Genomic DNA, 15,743 nt, shown 5'->3' with positions numbered 1-15,743 from the left:
GATTTTAATCTCCCTTGGCCTCCAATGGCTGTGCATGCCCCAGACCCAGGTACCGGCCTTGCCCAGGAGGGGTATGGGGCGGGTGGTGTGTGTGCTGTGCCGCAGGCTTGCAGCCCCTCTGACCCTGGCGTGCCCTGTGATCTAGGTCTAAGGTCCTAGGCCTCTGACTGGAGTTGGGTTTGCCATCAGCGGTGCGGGGGAACGGGCTGCTCTCGTGCAGGCAGCAGCACCCGCCAGCCGGGCTGCGAAGCTGCGGAGCAAGGTCTGAGCGCGCTCCTTACTCCCTGGCTGCGGACACCCCGCCGCTGCCGCTGCCGCTGCCGCCGCCGCCCTAAGCGCCGCCTGTCGCCCTCTCACCCCGCGGCAGCGGCGGCGGCGGCGGCGGCGGCGGCGGCGGCGGCGGAAGCGGGGGGGCGCGCCAGGCCGGGGCGGGGCCGCGAGCGGCATGGAGGAGGCGGAGGCCGCGGCGCGCAGGGCCGAGCAATGCGGGCCCGAGCGGGGCCCGAGCGGGGCCCGGGGCCCCTAAGCCGTGAGTGCCTCAGCGTGGGGGTCCGGGAGGGGTGGCGCTGACGGTGCAGGTCTCCCGAGCCCTCGGGCGGCCCCGGGCCCTGGGAGGAGAAGCTGGGCCAGCTAGGATGGGATGAGGGTGGAGGATTGGGGCAGGAGAGGTCGCTCTTTGCCCACCACAGGCTTGGGGAGGCCTGGGGCTTGGTCCTTGTAGGGGCTAATGAACTTTGAGCAGATTATTTGGCCTCCACCCCTGGACAGCCTTGATTCAGAGAGTTACTCCAGTCTCAGGGAATTTCCAGGTGATCCAACCCCTTTCTAGGGTTTCTTGTCAGGCCCAGAGAAGTTGAACCACTTTCCCCATGTCACACAGTATGGGTGCTTGCAGGGAAGACTTGCTGGGAGTTCCTCCCTCATCTCTCCAGAAGGCATCAGACTTTGGGAGGGCCACCTTACCCTATGTGGCCCTCTGATCCCATCAGATTCCTGAAGGCATGGGCTGCCCAGGACATTGGTGACCCGCCAATCCGGCATGGACGACTGGAAGCCCAGCCCCCTCATCAAGCCCTTTGGGGCTCGGAAGAAACGGAGCTGGTACCTTACCTGGAAGTATAAACTGACAAACCAGCGGGCTCTGCGGAGATTCTGTCAGGTATAGAGATATCTCAAACCCTCCCCACCAAGGGCTCCCTCCCAGCTTCTTCCCCACCTAAACCAGGCACTGGGACCTACCTTGGCCAGCCCCAGTTGGAAAGGGGCAGCAGGTTCCTAGAGGGGAGACCTCTATATGTCTTGTCCCTGTAGGTAATGGTTTGAACCCAGAGTTGTGGAATCGGAACCCAAGTACAACTTCTAAGCTTCTGAACCGGAAGCCTGAAGTCTGATCAGGACAGCTTTGCCCAGAGGCACACACCCCTGTGAGGCAGTTAGGGCTAGGACCCAGGTCTGATTCCCAGCTTGGTTCTCTGGGCCTGGCTCTATCTCTAGAAACCAACAATGGAGAGGACCAAGGAAATCAATGAGATTTGAAACCAAGGTCTCAAATGGAAGAATACAGGAGCACTGGGTAGGGAGGGCCCTAATGGAGGGGGAAGGGTCAGGGGAGGTTCCCTGGGGAAGGTGGCTGTGAAACTAGGCCCTGGTCAGGGGAGCAGAGCTGGGCAGACAGAGGAAGAGACAGGTCCTAGGTTCTCTGGATGTCCTCACTGCAGCCAGGGCCCTCCTTTCAGAAAGATCCTCTAGGAGCTGAAGGAGGTGCTCCTCTTAATCATCCCTACCCCTCCCCTCAGACAGGGGCCGTTCTTTTCCTGCTGGTGACTGTCATTGTCAATATCAAGTTGATCCTGGACACTCGGCGAGCCATCAGTGAAGCCAATGAGGACCCAGAGCCAGAGCAAGACTATGGTGGGGCCAAGCTGAGGATGGGGTGGGAGGGCCTTGGATCTCACAGCTGGAGTGGCAGGCAGACCCCAACGGGTGACACTCTGCTGGGGAGACTATCTCCATGACCTGTTGCACCCCACAGATGAGGCCTTAGGCCGCCTGGAGCCCCCAAGGCGCAGAGGCAGCGGTCCCCGGCGGGTCCTGGACGTAGAGGTGTACTCAAGTCGCAGCAAAGTATATGTGGCAGTGGATGGCACCACGGTCAGTGGGCCAGGGTCTGGTGTATAGTCACTCCATTCTGCTCAGGGCATGGTCCACTGGCTGCGGGGTCTACTGCCTAAGTGGGAACTGCAACTCTGCCAATTTCCACCTCTGGGGCTTTGGAGTCCTCAATTTCTTAACTATAGACTGAGACTAATGATTTCTACTTGTCAGGATTAAACAAAAAGTTTGTTAAGTGTCTTATATGTATGTAGTGGGATGTCAAAAGCAATCATTCATAATAGTAGGCAGTCAATTCATTGATTTATTTTATTTTTATTTTTTATTTTTTTTGAGACGGAGTTTCGCTCTTGTTACCCAGGCTGGAGTGCAATGGCGCGATCTCGGCTCACCGCAACCTCTGCCTCCTGGGTTCAGGCAATTCTCCTGCCTCAGCCTCCTGAGTAGCTGGGATTACAGGCACGCGCCACCATGCCCAGCTGATTTTTTGTAGTTTTAGTACAGACGGGGTTTCACCATGTTGACCAGGATGGTCTCGATCTCTTGACCTCGTGATCCACCCGCCTCGGCCTCCCAAAGTGCTGGGATTACAGGCGTGAGCCACCACGCCCGGCTGATTTATTTTATAACTATTCCCTGGTCCCTTCTTTGGCTTCAGCCTTGTGCTGGGCACTGGGGACCTGGAAGTAATGAGACCTGGCCCTACCTTGAGGAGTTCAGTCTGATGGAGGATTCTGATACCTCCAGGATGAAGCAGAGACAGCAAAGGCTGTAAGAGCCATGAAAGTCATGGAGGGGAGGGTTGTAGAAAGACGTGATCTCTTCCAATGGGAGTGCCGTAGAGGCTTTCTGGAAGAGACGGCCTTCAAGCTGAGTTGGAAAAGAGCTATGTGAACAGAAGCATAGGCAGGAAGTGAGGTTTCAAGCAGCTGGTGTTTTAAGTACCCTTATGAGAGAGACACCTTGAATGTCAGTGAAAAGTTGGACTTTGTCTCTGCCACTGTATAGGTGCTGGAGGATGAGGCCCGGGAGCAGGGCCGGGGCATCCATGTCATTGTCCTCAACCAGGCCACGGTGAGTTTCTAGGGGTGGGTGACCCAGAGGGCTGGAGCTGGGCTCTTCTTGCTGATGATACCAACTCACCAGAGGTGCATCCCCTGCCAGGGCCACGTGATGGCAAAACGTGTGTTTGACACATACTCACCTCATGAGGATGAGGCCATGGTGCTGTTCCTCAACATGGTTGCGCCCGGCCGAGTGCTCATCTGTACTGTCAAGGTCAGTGATTCAGCCCTGGCCCTGAGCCCTACTCCCTGGCTCCAACCCTGCTCATAGCCCCGGCTTCTCTGCCTCTCATGTAACATAAGGGAAGATTCTCTGAAGGAAGGTCACTCAGGTTCCAATCTTAGCCTTAACATTTTTATTAATTCAGCAAATAGTTATTGAGCAACAACTCTATGGCAGGTACGCCTCTGGGTGCTGAAGATGCAATGGGAAACAAGACAGAGTCCCCACCCTCATGGAGCTTACATTCTAGCAGTGGGAGGTCTACAAAAAACAGCCAAGTAAATGTGTGTAATGCTAGTAAATGATAACTTACATAAAGAAGAAAATAAAGCAGGGGATCCAGAATGATGGGGGGCATTTTAGAAAGGGAAGGCCCCTGCAAGGAAATGATATATGAGCAGAAAGCTGGGGAAGTGAGGAGTGAGCCAGCTGACTACCTGGACGAAGAGCATTCCAGGTGGAAAGAATAGCAAGTGCAAAGCCCCTCAAGTGGGAAGGTACATGGCACATTTGAGGAACAGCAAAGATGCCAGTCGAGGTGGAGCAGAATAAGGGAGGAGAATAGGAGTGGTGGGAAAAGAAGGTAGAGAGGCGGAGGGAGAGAGAGGTGCAGATCGTGTGGGTTTGTGGAAAGGACTTACTAGCTGGATGACCTCAGATGACTCAGATCTCTCTAAGCCTTCAGTTATTATTTTTTATCTGAGAAAGAGAGTAATCATAGAGGGTTATTGTGATAATGTAATGAGCTTATTTAAGTAAAAGGTTGCCACATAGCTGGTGCTCTGTGAGGCCAGGTCTCCTGGAACCTTGCCAGTCAGCCTAACTGCCTTCTCTGGCCCCCAGGACGAGGGCTCCTTCCACCTCAAGGACACGGCCAAGGCTCTGCTGAGGAGCCTGGGCAGCCAGGCTGGCCCTGCCCTGGGCTGGAGGGACACATGGGCCTTCGTGGGACGAAAAGGAGGTGCCGGCACCAGAGGCCATCCACTCTATAGTATCAAGGGCCCGGGAGGAGCAGAACCCCAGGAGGTGGGGTGGGGTGGGGAATACATAGGAGCCAGTGGTAGTGGGTTGGATGAAAGTAGGCAGGGAGATGGAAAAAAGCCCCCAGGCTGGTGTCTGGGCCCCCATGAGCCCTCATTCCTGCCTCCTGCCAGGTCCTGTCCTCGGGGAGAAACATTCTAAGTCGCCTGCCCTCTCCTCCTGGGGGGACCCAGTCCTGCTGAAGACAGATGTGCCGCTGAGCTCAGCAGAAGGTAGAGTTAGTGGAGCCTGGATGGGGCAGGGCCTGGGCTGGGGGTGGGCATTTAGGTCCTCCTGGTGGTGCTTTATTTCTTTGATTGTGTGCCTCGGGCTCTTTAGACTGTGCTAGCCCTATGCCTCCATGTCAACCACATCCTTCCCTCAGAGGCAGAGTGCCACTGGGCAGACACAGAGCTGAACCGTCGCCGCCGGCGCTTCTGCAGCAAAGTTGAGGGCTATGGAAGTGTATGCAGCTGCAAGGACCCCACGCCCATCGAGTTCAGCCCTGACCCAGTGAGTGGGGCCCTAGGCAGTGAGGGCCCCCTTCCCAGCTCAGCAAGGGGGCCCCAGGAAAGATTAGGCTGGGCTTTCTGTACCCTAGCCTGGGAGGGAACCAGGAGCAGGATTTACACTGCACTCTGCAAGACAGGGCTGGTGTGAAGGGGCAGGCCATGTAAGCAAAGCTGAGCATTGGAGTTGGGCTGAGTGTGTGGAGAAGCCAGAACAGGGAAGATTCTCTCTTCCTTCCCTGTCTGCTCGTCTGTACCTACCCTCACTCGAGAACTCTTCCCTAGGTGGGGATCCCCGTTTGAAGGGGGAGTAAGGCAAGAGCTAAACATGTTTCTCCCACAGCTCCCAGACAACAAAGTCCTCAATGTGCCTGTGGCTGTCATTGCAGGAAACCGACCCAATTACCTGTACAGGTAAGCCTGGGAGTGGGCTGTCCCCAGCACTGAACAGGAGGGTGCTTAGTAAGTGGGAGGGTGCTTAGGTCATCTACCTCCAGGAGGAACTCTTGAGGTGGGCAGGAAGACAACAGATTCTAGACCTATTCACCTCTGTGGGTAAGCATGGAGAATCTGGGCCCAGCTGTAAACACAGGGGAGCCTGAGTTGAGGGGGAATGAAGAGACCTTAACCTATCCCTGGGCTCCCCAGGATGCTGCGCTCTCTGCTTTCAGCCCAGGGGGTGTCTCCCCAGATGATAACCGTTTTCATCGATGGCTACTATGAGGTAAGTAGGGCTTCAGGGGACCTCAGGTGGAACACAACACGACAACACGGGGCTGCAGGTGTGGAGCAGCAGTGATTGCCAGGGGCGGGCAAGGGAGACCGCCCAGGCAAGGGCTGTGAAATGTGAAGGCCTTGGATTGCGGAGGCGGGCAGGAGAAAGTGACCTCACATGGTGACCAGTGGCCGTGTCCCCCAGGAACCCATGGATGTGGTGGCACTGTTTGGTCTGAGGGGCATCCAGCATACCCCCATCAGCATCAAGAATGCCCGCGTGTCTCAGGTACTGCGTAGGCAAGCGGGGATGGGGCAGACATCTGGCTCTGCCTTCTACCCTAAAGCTCATGTGCCCTATTCCTACCCTCCTCCCAGCACTACAAGGCCAGCCTCACTGCCACTTTCAACCTCTTTCCGGTGAGTACTAAGGATACAACTCTTGGGCCTGGGGCGGAGAAACATGGGCATAGGGTCTGGGCCTGTTATGTGGCAAGCTGTTCCCCTCACCGGGCCTCATCCTTCACATCTGGAAAATGGGGGTAATGCTGCCTGCAAGAAGAGGGTTGGGTGCAAAGGAGACCAGATGGAGAGACCCTCTTGGGACTATGATGTTCCATTCCTCTTCCAGGAGGCCAAGTTTGCTGTGGTTCTAGAAGAGGACCTGGATATCGCTGTGGATTTTTTCAGGTGAGGGGAGACTCTAGGTTTCAGATGAGGTTCCTCGGTCTGCAGGCAAACAGGCAGTGAGGTGTCCTGGAGAGCTTTCTGGAGGACATGAGCTCAAAGTGGGGGCAAAGCCTGAGCAAAGGTAGGATGGCAGGTGTTGGGGCTGGTGTTGAAGGTAGAGTGGATGAATGGAGACAGTGGAGATTTGGAGGAAGGAGGTACGCTCCTGAGACCCAGCTCCAGCTCTTCCAGCATCTCCGTGTGACTAGATTTATCCTTGCCTCTCCCTGAACTCTTTGACCCTGCCTCCCAGTTTCCTGAGCCAATCTATCCACCTGCTGGAGGAGGATGACAGCCTGTACTGCATCTCTGCCTGGAATGACCAGGTAGGCTGGAATGGCCAGGGGTTAGCTAGTGAGTTTATGAGGCCTCAGCTAATACCTCCCACTATGGCCCCTGTCCTCAGGGTTATGAACACACGGCTGAGGACCCAGCACTACTGTATCGTGTGGAGACCATGCCTGGGCTGGGCTGGGTGCTCAGGAGGTCCTTGTACAAGGAGGAGCTTGAGCCCAAGTGGCCTACGCCGGAAAAGGTAACTGGCAGGGTTGGGTGAGGGGGCTGGAGTCCCTATGAACTCGAAACATCTTAATCTTCCTCATTGTCCATGTCTGCCAGCTCTGGGATTGGGACATGTGGATGCGGATGCCCGAACAACGCCGGGGCCGAGAGTGCATCATCCCTGACATTTCCCGATCCTACCATTTTGGCATCGTCGGCCTCAACATGAATGGCTACTTTCATGTGAGTGGGAGGCAGGGAGCAGGGCACAGTGTGGCAGTCAAGAACAAAACCATGGGCCGGGCACAGTGGCTCACACCTGTAATCCTAGCACTTTGGGAGGCCGAGGTGGGGTGATCCACCTGACGTCAGGCGTTCAAGACCAGCCTGGCTATCATGGTGAAACCCCATCTTAAAAAAAAAAAAAAAAAAATATATATATATATATAAATATATATATATATGTACACACACACACACACACACACCCCAAAACCATGGACTCCGGAGCAATCCCAGCTCTGCTACTTGCCAGTCATGTAACCTTGGGGAAAGAACTATCCTATTTTTGCCTCAGTTTCTTTATCTGTAAAATGAGGATAAAATACTACTACCTCACTGGATTATGATTTTCTGAATGTTTAAATGAGTCTATATATGTAAAATGCTTTGAATTGTAAACATATATAAGGGTCAGCTGGTACTATTTTTATTTTTATTCTTCTTAGCACTGGACTGTGGGTGTATGGGGAGAGTATTTCTGCCTCTAAGCAGTGGTCCAGCCTGCAATCTCTACTCTTTCCTGTTCTGGCAAGTGCTGGAGCCCATGCTTCAGCCTGAGAACAGGGAAGTCCCTAGGACCCCCAATTTCACCTGGCTGTGTCCAGAGAACCATTCCCCAGTTATAGCATGGGAGGCCTTGAGCCAGCCCAGCCCAAAGGAATGGATAGCATCCAGCTTGGAACCTCCTAGAAGCCAGAGGCCCCTCAGAGGCTGACTAATACAAGAGTCCTATTCCTCTCCCAGAGAGGGGCAGGCACTTACCTCAGGTCTCTCTCGGTACCAGAGTCAAAGTAGTTTTCTCCTTCCCAGCCCATCCCATCCCTTTGCCCACCACCTCCTGCAGGGCCTGCTTCTGACATCTATGGTTCTAGAACAGCAGGCCCAGGGAGAACTACAAGAGACAAGGACTACTAGCTCACGGGTCTGTAGTGCGGTAGTGTGAGCTGTTGTGAGAGCATGAGCTCTGCAGCAATGGTGGAGGCCAAATTAAAGCCAGTAAGAGCTTGCTGAGGATGCTGCAAAGAGGATGGAGAAGACTGGAGGAAATTAGAGGGCCCTTTACAGGTCTAGGACTTCATTTGTGTGTCTTATAGATGTGTGGCTGGTCAGTGAGAAGGTGTGGGCCAGACAATGTGAGGCACTGATTTTCACTCTCATACCCACTCCAGGAGGCCTACTTCAAGAAGCACAAGCTCAACACAGTTCCAGGTGTCCAGCTCAGGAATGTGGACAGGTGGGGGCTGGCAACAGGGCAAGGGGTGGATATCTAGGAGATTTGGAGGCCAGTCCCTGAAAGTCCCTTCCAATCCCGGGCCTGTGTGTTTACTCCAGCCCTGCTGCTGCAGATTCCCATGTGACCCCTTGCCCTGCTCAGTGCTACCCATGGGACCTGAGGGCCTGCCCACTCCTCTGACCCATTTCTCCCTCCTCTTCAGTCTGAAGAAAGAAGCTTATGAAGTGGAAATTCACAGGCTGCTCAGGTATGGCCTACGACAATTGGGATGTGTAGCAGGGAGCAAGGAGTCAAATACTGGGGATCTTGGCCCCATAATTTATAGGGCCCTGTGCAAAATGAAAATCAGGGCCCTTAGTTCAAACATTCTTAAGAACTTCAAGGTGGAAACAGCAGAGCATTCAACGAAGTACAGGGGCTTGTGGGACAAACCCATGAAGTGGGCCCTGTCTTGGCCATATTCTCCCACCCCCAACTGCAGTGAGGCTGAGGTTCTGGACCACAGCAAGAACCCTTGTGAAGATTCTTTCCTGCCAGACACAGAGGGCCACATTTATGTGGCCTTTATTCGAATGGAGAAAGATGATGACTTCACCACCTGGACCCAGCTTGCCAAGGTGCTCCAATACCATGCCCACCCTGGAGAACCCCTCCCCCTTACACACACTGCCCCAAGATCCAAGGAGCTTTGCTCTGAAATCTTCAACCTCAGAACCTCCTCTTTCTACTCTTAGAACCCCTCTTCCAACCTCCTTGTCCAAATTTATATTCCAAAAGATGCTATCTCTTGCAAATTGCGGTAGCTTCTGAGGAGGGGTAGGGGCTGGGCCAAAGGGTCTTCAGTGGCCCCTCCCCATAGCTTTCTGACCCATGTCTCTGTCCCCATCCCACCCTTATCAGTGCCTCCATATCTGGGACCTGGATGTGCGTGGCAACCACCGGGGCCTGTGGAGATTGTTTCGGAAGAAGAACCACTTCCTGGTGGTGGGGGTCCCAGCTTCCCCCTACTCGTGAGTGACCCTTTTCTGCCCTGAGAAATGGGAGGCCTAGTGGGATCCAGGAATATAGCTAATGGCTTCTTCCCTATACATTCTTGTATTATTTTCCCAGAGTGAAGAAGCCAACCTCAGTCACCCCAATTTTCCTGGAGCCACCCCCTAAGGAGGAGGGAGCCCCAGGAGCCGCAGAACAAACATGAGACCTCCTCCAGGACCCTGCAGGGCTGGGTACTGTGTACCCCCAGGCAGGCTAGCCCTTCCCCCCATCCTGTAGGATTTTGTAGATGCTGGTAGGGGCTGCGGGCTACCTTGTTTTTAACATGAGACTTAATTACTAACTCCAAGCGGGGCCTCCCCTGCTCCAATACCCCTGTTCCTGAGTTAAAGGTCTATTTATTTACTTCCTTGTTGGAGATGGGCAGGAGAGTACCTGGGAATCATTGCGATCCCTGGACAGCTGATCCTGCCCTTTGAATACCCTCACTTCCCAGGCCTGGCTCAGAATCTAACCTATTTATTGACTGTCCTGAGGGCCTTGAAAACAGGCGGAACCTGGAGGGCCTGGATTTCTTTTTGGGCTGGAATGCTGCCCTGAGGGTGGGGCTGGCTCTTACTCAGGAAACTGCTGTGCCCAACCCATGGACAGGCCCAGTTGGGGCCCTCATGCTGACACAGACTCACTCAGAGACCCTTAGACACTGGACCAGGCCTGCGCTCAGCCTCCTCTTTGTCCAGATTTCCAAAGTTGGATAAGTTGGTCATTGATTAAAAAAGGAGAAGCCGTCTGGTGATGTGTCTTGTGATTGTGATTTTGTGTGTGTGTGTGTGTGGGGGAGGGGTTGCTGGAGGGATGTGGTGGAGAGAATACTTGTGTTAGATGGTGAGTTTTCCTTACTGTTCTCCACAGAGTTTATCTTCCATTTGGAGCCATTTGGCCACCAGGGGATGCCCGAGTCTCAAATGCCAAGGTTTTTCCCCAGCTCTACTCTAGGACAGCCTGACTTTAGCCCCACCCTACTTGAGGCTGAGCTTAGAGCAGCCACCCCACCTCTTCCCCACTGTTTAACTACCAGCCTGGTTCCTGCCTAGCTTGCCTGGGTTGGGCAGCTGTCCCCAGAGGTAGAGCAGAAGAGAACAAAAAGGAATACTTGGGGGTTGGAAGAGGGAATGGAAGAGCAGGAGTGCCTAGTGGAGGTGGGAAGGAAGTGGATGGGACAGGACTGGGCGGGCATCATTCAAGAGACAGGCTAGGGTGCATATGGAGACCTAGGAGCAAGGGTGTCTATGGCCCTTAGAGCACTTTGGCATTCAGAATTCTCTATCCGGGCATTCTGTGGAGAAGAACGTCAGATTCTCACACAGCCAATAACCCAAAGAGTTTAAGAAGATCTAAGTTAGTCACAGAGGCACCAGAAAGTGGATGGGATTGTCCAGAGGCAGTGGATGAGAAAGCTCACGGCAGGGAAAAGGACAATTAAAGAATCTGTGAAGGGCCTAGGGTCAGGAGGGTGAGTGCAGACCACCACTTAAGAAAGGGTCTGCCTGGCCGGGCGCAGTGGCTCATGCCTGTAATCCCAGCACTTTGGGAGGCTGAGGCGGGTTTCACCATCTTGGCTAGGGTGGTCTCAAACTCCTGATCTCAAACAAGATCAGGAGTTTGAGACCACCCTAGCCAAGATGGTGAAACCCTGTCTCTCCTAAAAATACAAAAATTAGCTGGGTGTGGTGGAGTGCGTCTGTAGTCCCAGCTACTCGGGAGGCTGAGGCAGGAGAATTGCTTAAACCCAGGACAAGGAGGTTGTAGTGAGCCAGGATTGCGCCACTGCACCCCAGCCTGGGCAAGAAAGCAAGACTCAGTCTCAAAAAAAAAGAAAGGGTCTGCCTGCCTCTGTGCAGGTACAGAACTCCAGCTGGAACTCCGGCCCTCCTGCCTGCTCTCTGCCCTGCCTCTTTCACGGGTGCCTGGAGCCCAGCTCGGTAATGGCATGGGTGGTATATGACTTAGATATATCTCGCCACCCTGACGCCTTCAGTGTTTGCTGGAGCTGGAGATAGTGCTTGAGGTGGCCAAACAGCCAGGCTGACCAGCAATTAGCCCATGATGAGGTGGAGGCCCGCCCTGGGCAAACAAATCCCATGCAGCCTCCACACAGGCACCTACTTGGCAGAGGCAGAGGGGAAGTATGTGAGAGGCACAGTGTGGTGGTGAAGGGGTGAAGCAGGCTAGCTCCTCTCCCTGCCGCACACCCTGGCACCTCCTGGTCTGGCCCTCACAGACCAGATCTAAGGCACTGTGTGGCTCTGGCCAGGTCCCTCTTCCTTTTTGGGCTCAGCAAGGGGGTGGTAGTTCTGGGCTGCACTGGAAAAGCTCAGGAAGAGTTAACAGGGGTCAAAGGGAAGCAAGGAGGGGGACTAGTTTGTCAGGGTGGGCTTTGCTTGGTAGCAGACACTGTACCCTCCCACTGTAGCCTCCCTCAGGCCTCTCACTGCTGGCTCAATAGTAATCAGGTCTATGTCAGAGACATTGTGGCCAGCTGCCCCTTCAAGTGGAACTAGTATCATGTCAGCCAGGACTACACCAGGTGCTGTAGTTCTCGGTCCAAATCTAGGCTGAGCTCTTCACTGAAGCCTGTGAGACTGAGGCAAGTTGCTTGGCCTTTCCTATCCCCAGTTTCCCACTTGACACATAAGGATGGTTAGGGCTAGAGAAGAGATGAGGTCTGAAGAGCACCAGGTAGGCCAGCAGCAAAGAAGGTGTTCACTCTGAGATCCTAGAATCAGGGACAGATCTAGGGTTTTGCCTGAGTGGGAAAGGTAGGTAGCCTAGACCCTAGGAAAGGGGCTCCTGGAGGACTTCCCAGCACCTAAGGAGTGACCCTTTCCCATTGCCCTGGTAAGAATTTGGCACAAGCTTGTTATTTTCATAGCTTTCCAGTCCAGTGCCCCCACCCAGGAGGGGGTAGTTTCAGTCCAAAGTTCTCCCTGTTATAAGGAGGCAGACTGGCCCAACCCAACTCGACTTCCTCATGACCTCTCGGCCATCCCTCTTAGGTTCCCTCCCAGGCCTGGAACCCAAATGAAGGGGAGAAATAACCACTTCTGACCTCCAACCCCACCCTACTTCCCTCCTTTCCAGAGGCCTTCTGATTTGGCGGCCCCACAGGAATCTGAGGTCAGTTTAGGCAAGATGGGACCCTCTCCCCAAAGATACATGAAGAGTCCAGTTGGCAACATTGCAACTGGTTTATGCATTTTGAAGTGCCTTCTACACATCTGCCCAGGCTCTGCTGATTTCACTTCTTCCCAGGCTATAAAATGCCTTTCTCTCATCCCCCAGTAGTGCACTGGGATCACGAAGAGCCCCCACTTGCCCTAGGGGACATATCAAGGGTTTAATAGATTGGGGGAATGGGCAAGACTGGCTACCTTAGAGGCTCTGGAATGCGCCCCACCCACCCATCCACCAATGGAAGGAAAGACAGGCACTACCTAAAAGGAGTGATCCCTATCTAGCCCCCAGTCTGGAGCAGAAAGGGCAGGTCCACTCTGGGCCAAGTGACATTGTTAGATACTGTCCCCTCCCCACGTCGCTGCTTCTTGCCAGGGTGCTTCTTCCAAGTTCCCATGTGGTAGCAGTAGTGGCAGAGGCAGAAGTGGACTTATTGCAGATTGCAGTACAGATACATGGACACAATCATGGCAGCCAGCTGGAGAGGGAGGAACAGGGAGAGATGAGGGGACATGATGGGGATCCTGAAGCATTGGCCCCCTGTCCCATGGACAGCCTACCTGAGGCCCAGTTAGAAGTCTGTTTTCTCCAGAGAGGCCTCAGATGGATTGAGCAGCCCTGGTCTTGTAGCTATAGCCCAGTCCCAGCCTCCTCATCTGCTTACCTCTAGGCCCCCAATTCCGGCTGCCACACCACCCACGGTGACCGCATTAGTTTGGATGTCATGCAGAAGCTGATTGAAGCAACCCTTCAGGAAGAGAAAAGAGCATTTATAGTTGGCAGCTGCTCTATAGCCATCCCCATTTGCCACTCTGAGACCATGAAAACAGTCCCCACCCACCCGTGCCACACACCTGTACTGCTTGGTTCTTAGCTTTTTCTTCAGTGCAGGTTTCATTGGCTGTGTTGGTGATGTCATTGCAACAGAATGGGGGAAAGGTATTGTTCTTTTTGACGTAGGGTGAACCCTCAAAATCCGTGTAGTTGGTAAAGCCACAGCACTTGAGCTGGAGACAAGATGAGGGAGGAGGTTGGGGCCTTGCTTCTTTCTCTCCACTCCAAAACCTTCCCAGCCAACCTTACCCCTTCCATGGTGCTGTCCCACACTTGAGTGAAATCCTTCTGGGAGCCATAGTCTTTCTTGATCGCAGGCACTACCAGCAAGGTCAGGAAGTGATCAGCCTGGGTGAGGCAGGCCAGTGTTTAGGGGCTGGTAGAGAAGGGGGCCATTCACAGGCCACAGCCCACTCCCAGGGTTTTGCCCAACATGCTTCCCTTCCTCCATCCCAGTGCCTCACCATTGAGGTGTACACCAAGGCGACCACAGCAGCTGCAACCTCAGCAATAAAGATGAGGAGGAGGATGAAGAAGAACTGAATGGGGAAGAGGGGTCTGGGTTTTAGGGAGAGAGTCCCTCATGCCCTCCTTGTCCTAATCCACCCCCAGAAAAGTGAGACAGAGGCCTTGGCATAGGGGGGTCCAAAGCAGGCTTTGGGAATCTCAGGGCCTGGTGTCAAGGGTGAGGGGATGCTTGGTCATGGGCTTGTGGAGCTGGGTTTGACACACCATCATGAGGGCACACTTGCTCTCAGACTGAGCACCGTAGCAGCCCAGGAAACCAAGAGCAAAGACCACAGCGCCGGCTGCAATGAGGAAGTAGCCCACGTTGACAAACTGCATGGCACTGGACGACAACGGCCCGAAGATCTTCAGGAAGGATGGCCCGTCGATTGACACCCAGATGCCCACTGCCAACAGGGCCACACCACATAGCTGAGGGGAGAGAGATCAGACAGGCCTTAAACAGTGCTGGCAAGTAGCTTACTACCACACAGTTGAATAAGAAGGATGGGAGCCGAAAAACTTCCCTCTTTATTGGCTAGAGAGTCTAAAAACTCATCCTGTAAGGAGGGAAACATCCTCTAGAGCCCAGAAAAATGGGAGCTGGGATACGCACAGCTGGGACCAGGCTGCACACCTGGGCAGATATAAAGGAGATCAGAGGTTCTAAGACTTTCCCTTACTGCTGCCAGGGTCCTGTCACATAGCTAGGATTGAAAATAGGCAGATGAGGGTCCAGCCTCCTATTTCCTTTCTGGGCGATGGGTGCCTACGGACACCTCTATCCTCTGATAGGTGGAGACAGGGGGGTGGTATCAGAACAGACTCAACAGTCACCATAGTAATGGAGGTGGGGCTGAGGTTTCACCTGCTGGTAACCTTGGAGAGGGTGGAGGTTGAGAAGGTTCACCCACCTCAGGCCCCATTTGGCTCCCTTCCAGAATCCAACTCCAAGCCTGCCCTTCGTCCAGACAAGATCTCCTTGCCTCACAAGAGGAAAGTGAGGCACGGGGTGGAGGGGGGTGGAATATAGCCAGAGCTTCTCTTAAAGGCTCTATATCTCAACTCCAAACCTCAGCGGGAATCCTGAGCCCCAGATTGAGGGCCCTGTGCAGTTCCCACAGATCTTTGAGCAAAGCCTCCCAGCCCAGGGCTTCAGTGGATGAATCAGCCTGACACCACCTTGGTGCCTAGTCCTCACTTTCCAGCTGTAAAAACTGAGGCTAGAGCCAGAAGTGAGGTGGCAGATTGCGGCTGGATTCCAGGCATGTTTGCCCAAGGACAGAAAGCTGGACTTCTAGCCTGCAGGGTCAAATTTCAAGGAGCTGGAGGTCTGCCCTATCCTGCTCTGCCCAGCCTGGCAAGGTCTGGGTAACAGAGGCCAGAAATCAAACCGGATTTGCCTTTAACCCTCTCAGGGCAGAGCCTCTGCTCTCCAAATCCCTGGATAACTATTGCTTCCTCCAGATACATGGATAAAGACTAGCTCAGGACTGGCATGGTGGCTCATGCCTGTCCAGCCCAAGGTGGGAGAATCACTTGAGCCCAGGAATTTGAGACCAGCTTGGGCAACATAGTGAGACTGCCTCTACAAATAAATTTATTTAAAATGAGCTGGCCGGGCGCGGTGGCTCACGCCTGTAATCCCAGCACTTTGGGAGGCCGAGGCGGGTGGATCACGAGGTCAAGAGATCAAGACCATCCTGGTCCACATGGTGAAACCCCGTCTCTACTAAAAATACAAAAAATCAGCTGGGCATGGTAGCGCATGCCTGTAATCCCAGCTA

The 15,743-nt window shown here is 54.1% G+C and overlaps 2 protein-coding genes across 4 annotated transcripts in view; one reads left to right on the top strand and one right to left on the bottom strand.

The window, feature by feature from the left end:
- The first annotated feature begins 243 nt into the window (after window positions 1–243).
- On the top strand, window positions 244–10,177 carry POMGNT1 (protein O-linked mannose N-acetylglucosaminyltransferase 1 (beta 1,2-)). Of its 3 annotated transcripts, none has more exons than XM_037742887.1 (22): window positions 244–262; window positions 990–1,159; window positions 1,797–1,911; window positions 2,033–2,151; window positions 3,121–3,186; window positions 3,277–3,390; window positions 4,243–4,360; window positions 4,554–4,652; window positions 4,805–4,932; window positions 5,272–5,342; window positions 5,577–5,652; window positions 5,848–5,931; window positions 6,021–6,062; window positions 6,274–6,332; window positions 6,625–6,697; window positions 6,778–6,906; window positions 6,990–7,115; window positions 8,324–8,388; window positions 8,591–8,635; window positions 8,870–9,005; window positions 9,289–9,398; window positions 9,499–10,177. In XM_037742887.1, the coding sequence occupies exons 2-22, from the start codon at window positions 1,040–1,042 to the stop codon at window positions 9,584–9,586; spliced, it is 1,983 nt and encodes a 660-aa protein (XP_037598815.1). In that variant the 5' UTR covers window positions 244–262; window positions 990–1,039; the 3' UTR covers window positions 9,587–10,177. The 3 variants fall into 3 exon arrangements, with proteins under 3 accessions (XP_037598815.1, XP_017396373.1, XP_037598816.1); XM_017540884.2 differs by lacking the exon at window positions 244–262 and adding an exon at window positions 418–529; XM_037742888.1 differs by lacking the exon at window positions 244–262 and adding an exon at window positions 424–809.
- Window positions 10,178–12,610: 2,433 nt separating this feature from the next.
- Window positions 12,611–15,743, bottom strand: part of TSPAN1 (tetraspanin 1) — a 10,757-nt gene continuing 7,624 nt past the window's right edge. The window contains exons 4-9 of the mRNA XM_017540881.2: window positions 14,182–14,388; window positions 13,914–13,988; window positions 13,699–13,797; window positions 13,470–13,622; window positions 13,280–13,363; window positions 12,611–13,093 (exon numbers count right to left, since the gene is read on the bottom strand). Of these exons, the coding sequence (XP_017396370.1) occupies window positions 13,046–13,093; window positions 13,280–13,363; window positions 13,470–13,622; window positions 13,699–13,797; window positions 13,914–13,988; window positions 14,182–14,388 (666 nt within the window). The 3' untranslated portion in view covers window positions 12,611–13,045. The remainder of the gene's footprint in view (window positions 13,094–13,279; window positions 13,364–13,469; window positions 13,623–13,698; window positions 13,798–13,913; window positions 13,989–14,181; window positions 14,389–15,743) is intronic.

The sequence above is a fragment of the Cebus imitator genome, unplaced genomic scaffold (genome assembly GCF_001604975.1).
Source record: "Cebus imitator isolate Cc_AM_T3 unplaced genomic scaffold, Cebus_imitator-1.0 Scaffold129, whole genome shotgun sequence".
Taxonomy (NCBI): Eukaryota; Metazoa; Chordata; class Mammalia; order Primates; family Cebidae; genus Cebus; species Cebus imitator.
Note: the sequence above shows the minus strand (reverse complement) of the source record. Positions and strands in the feature narration are given on the sequence as shown.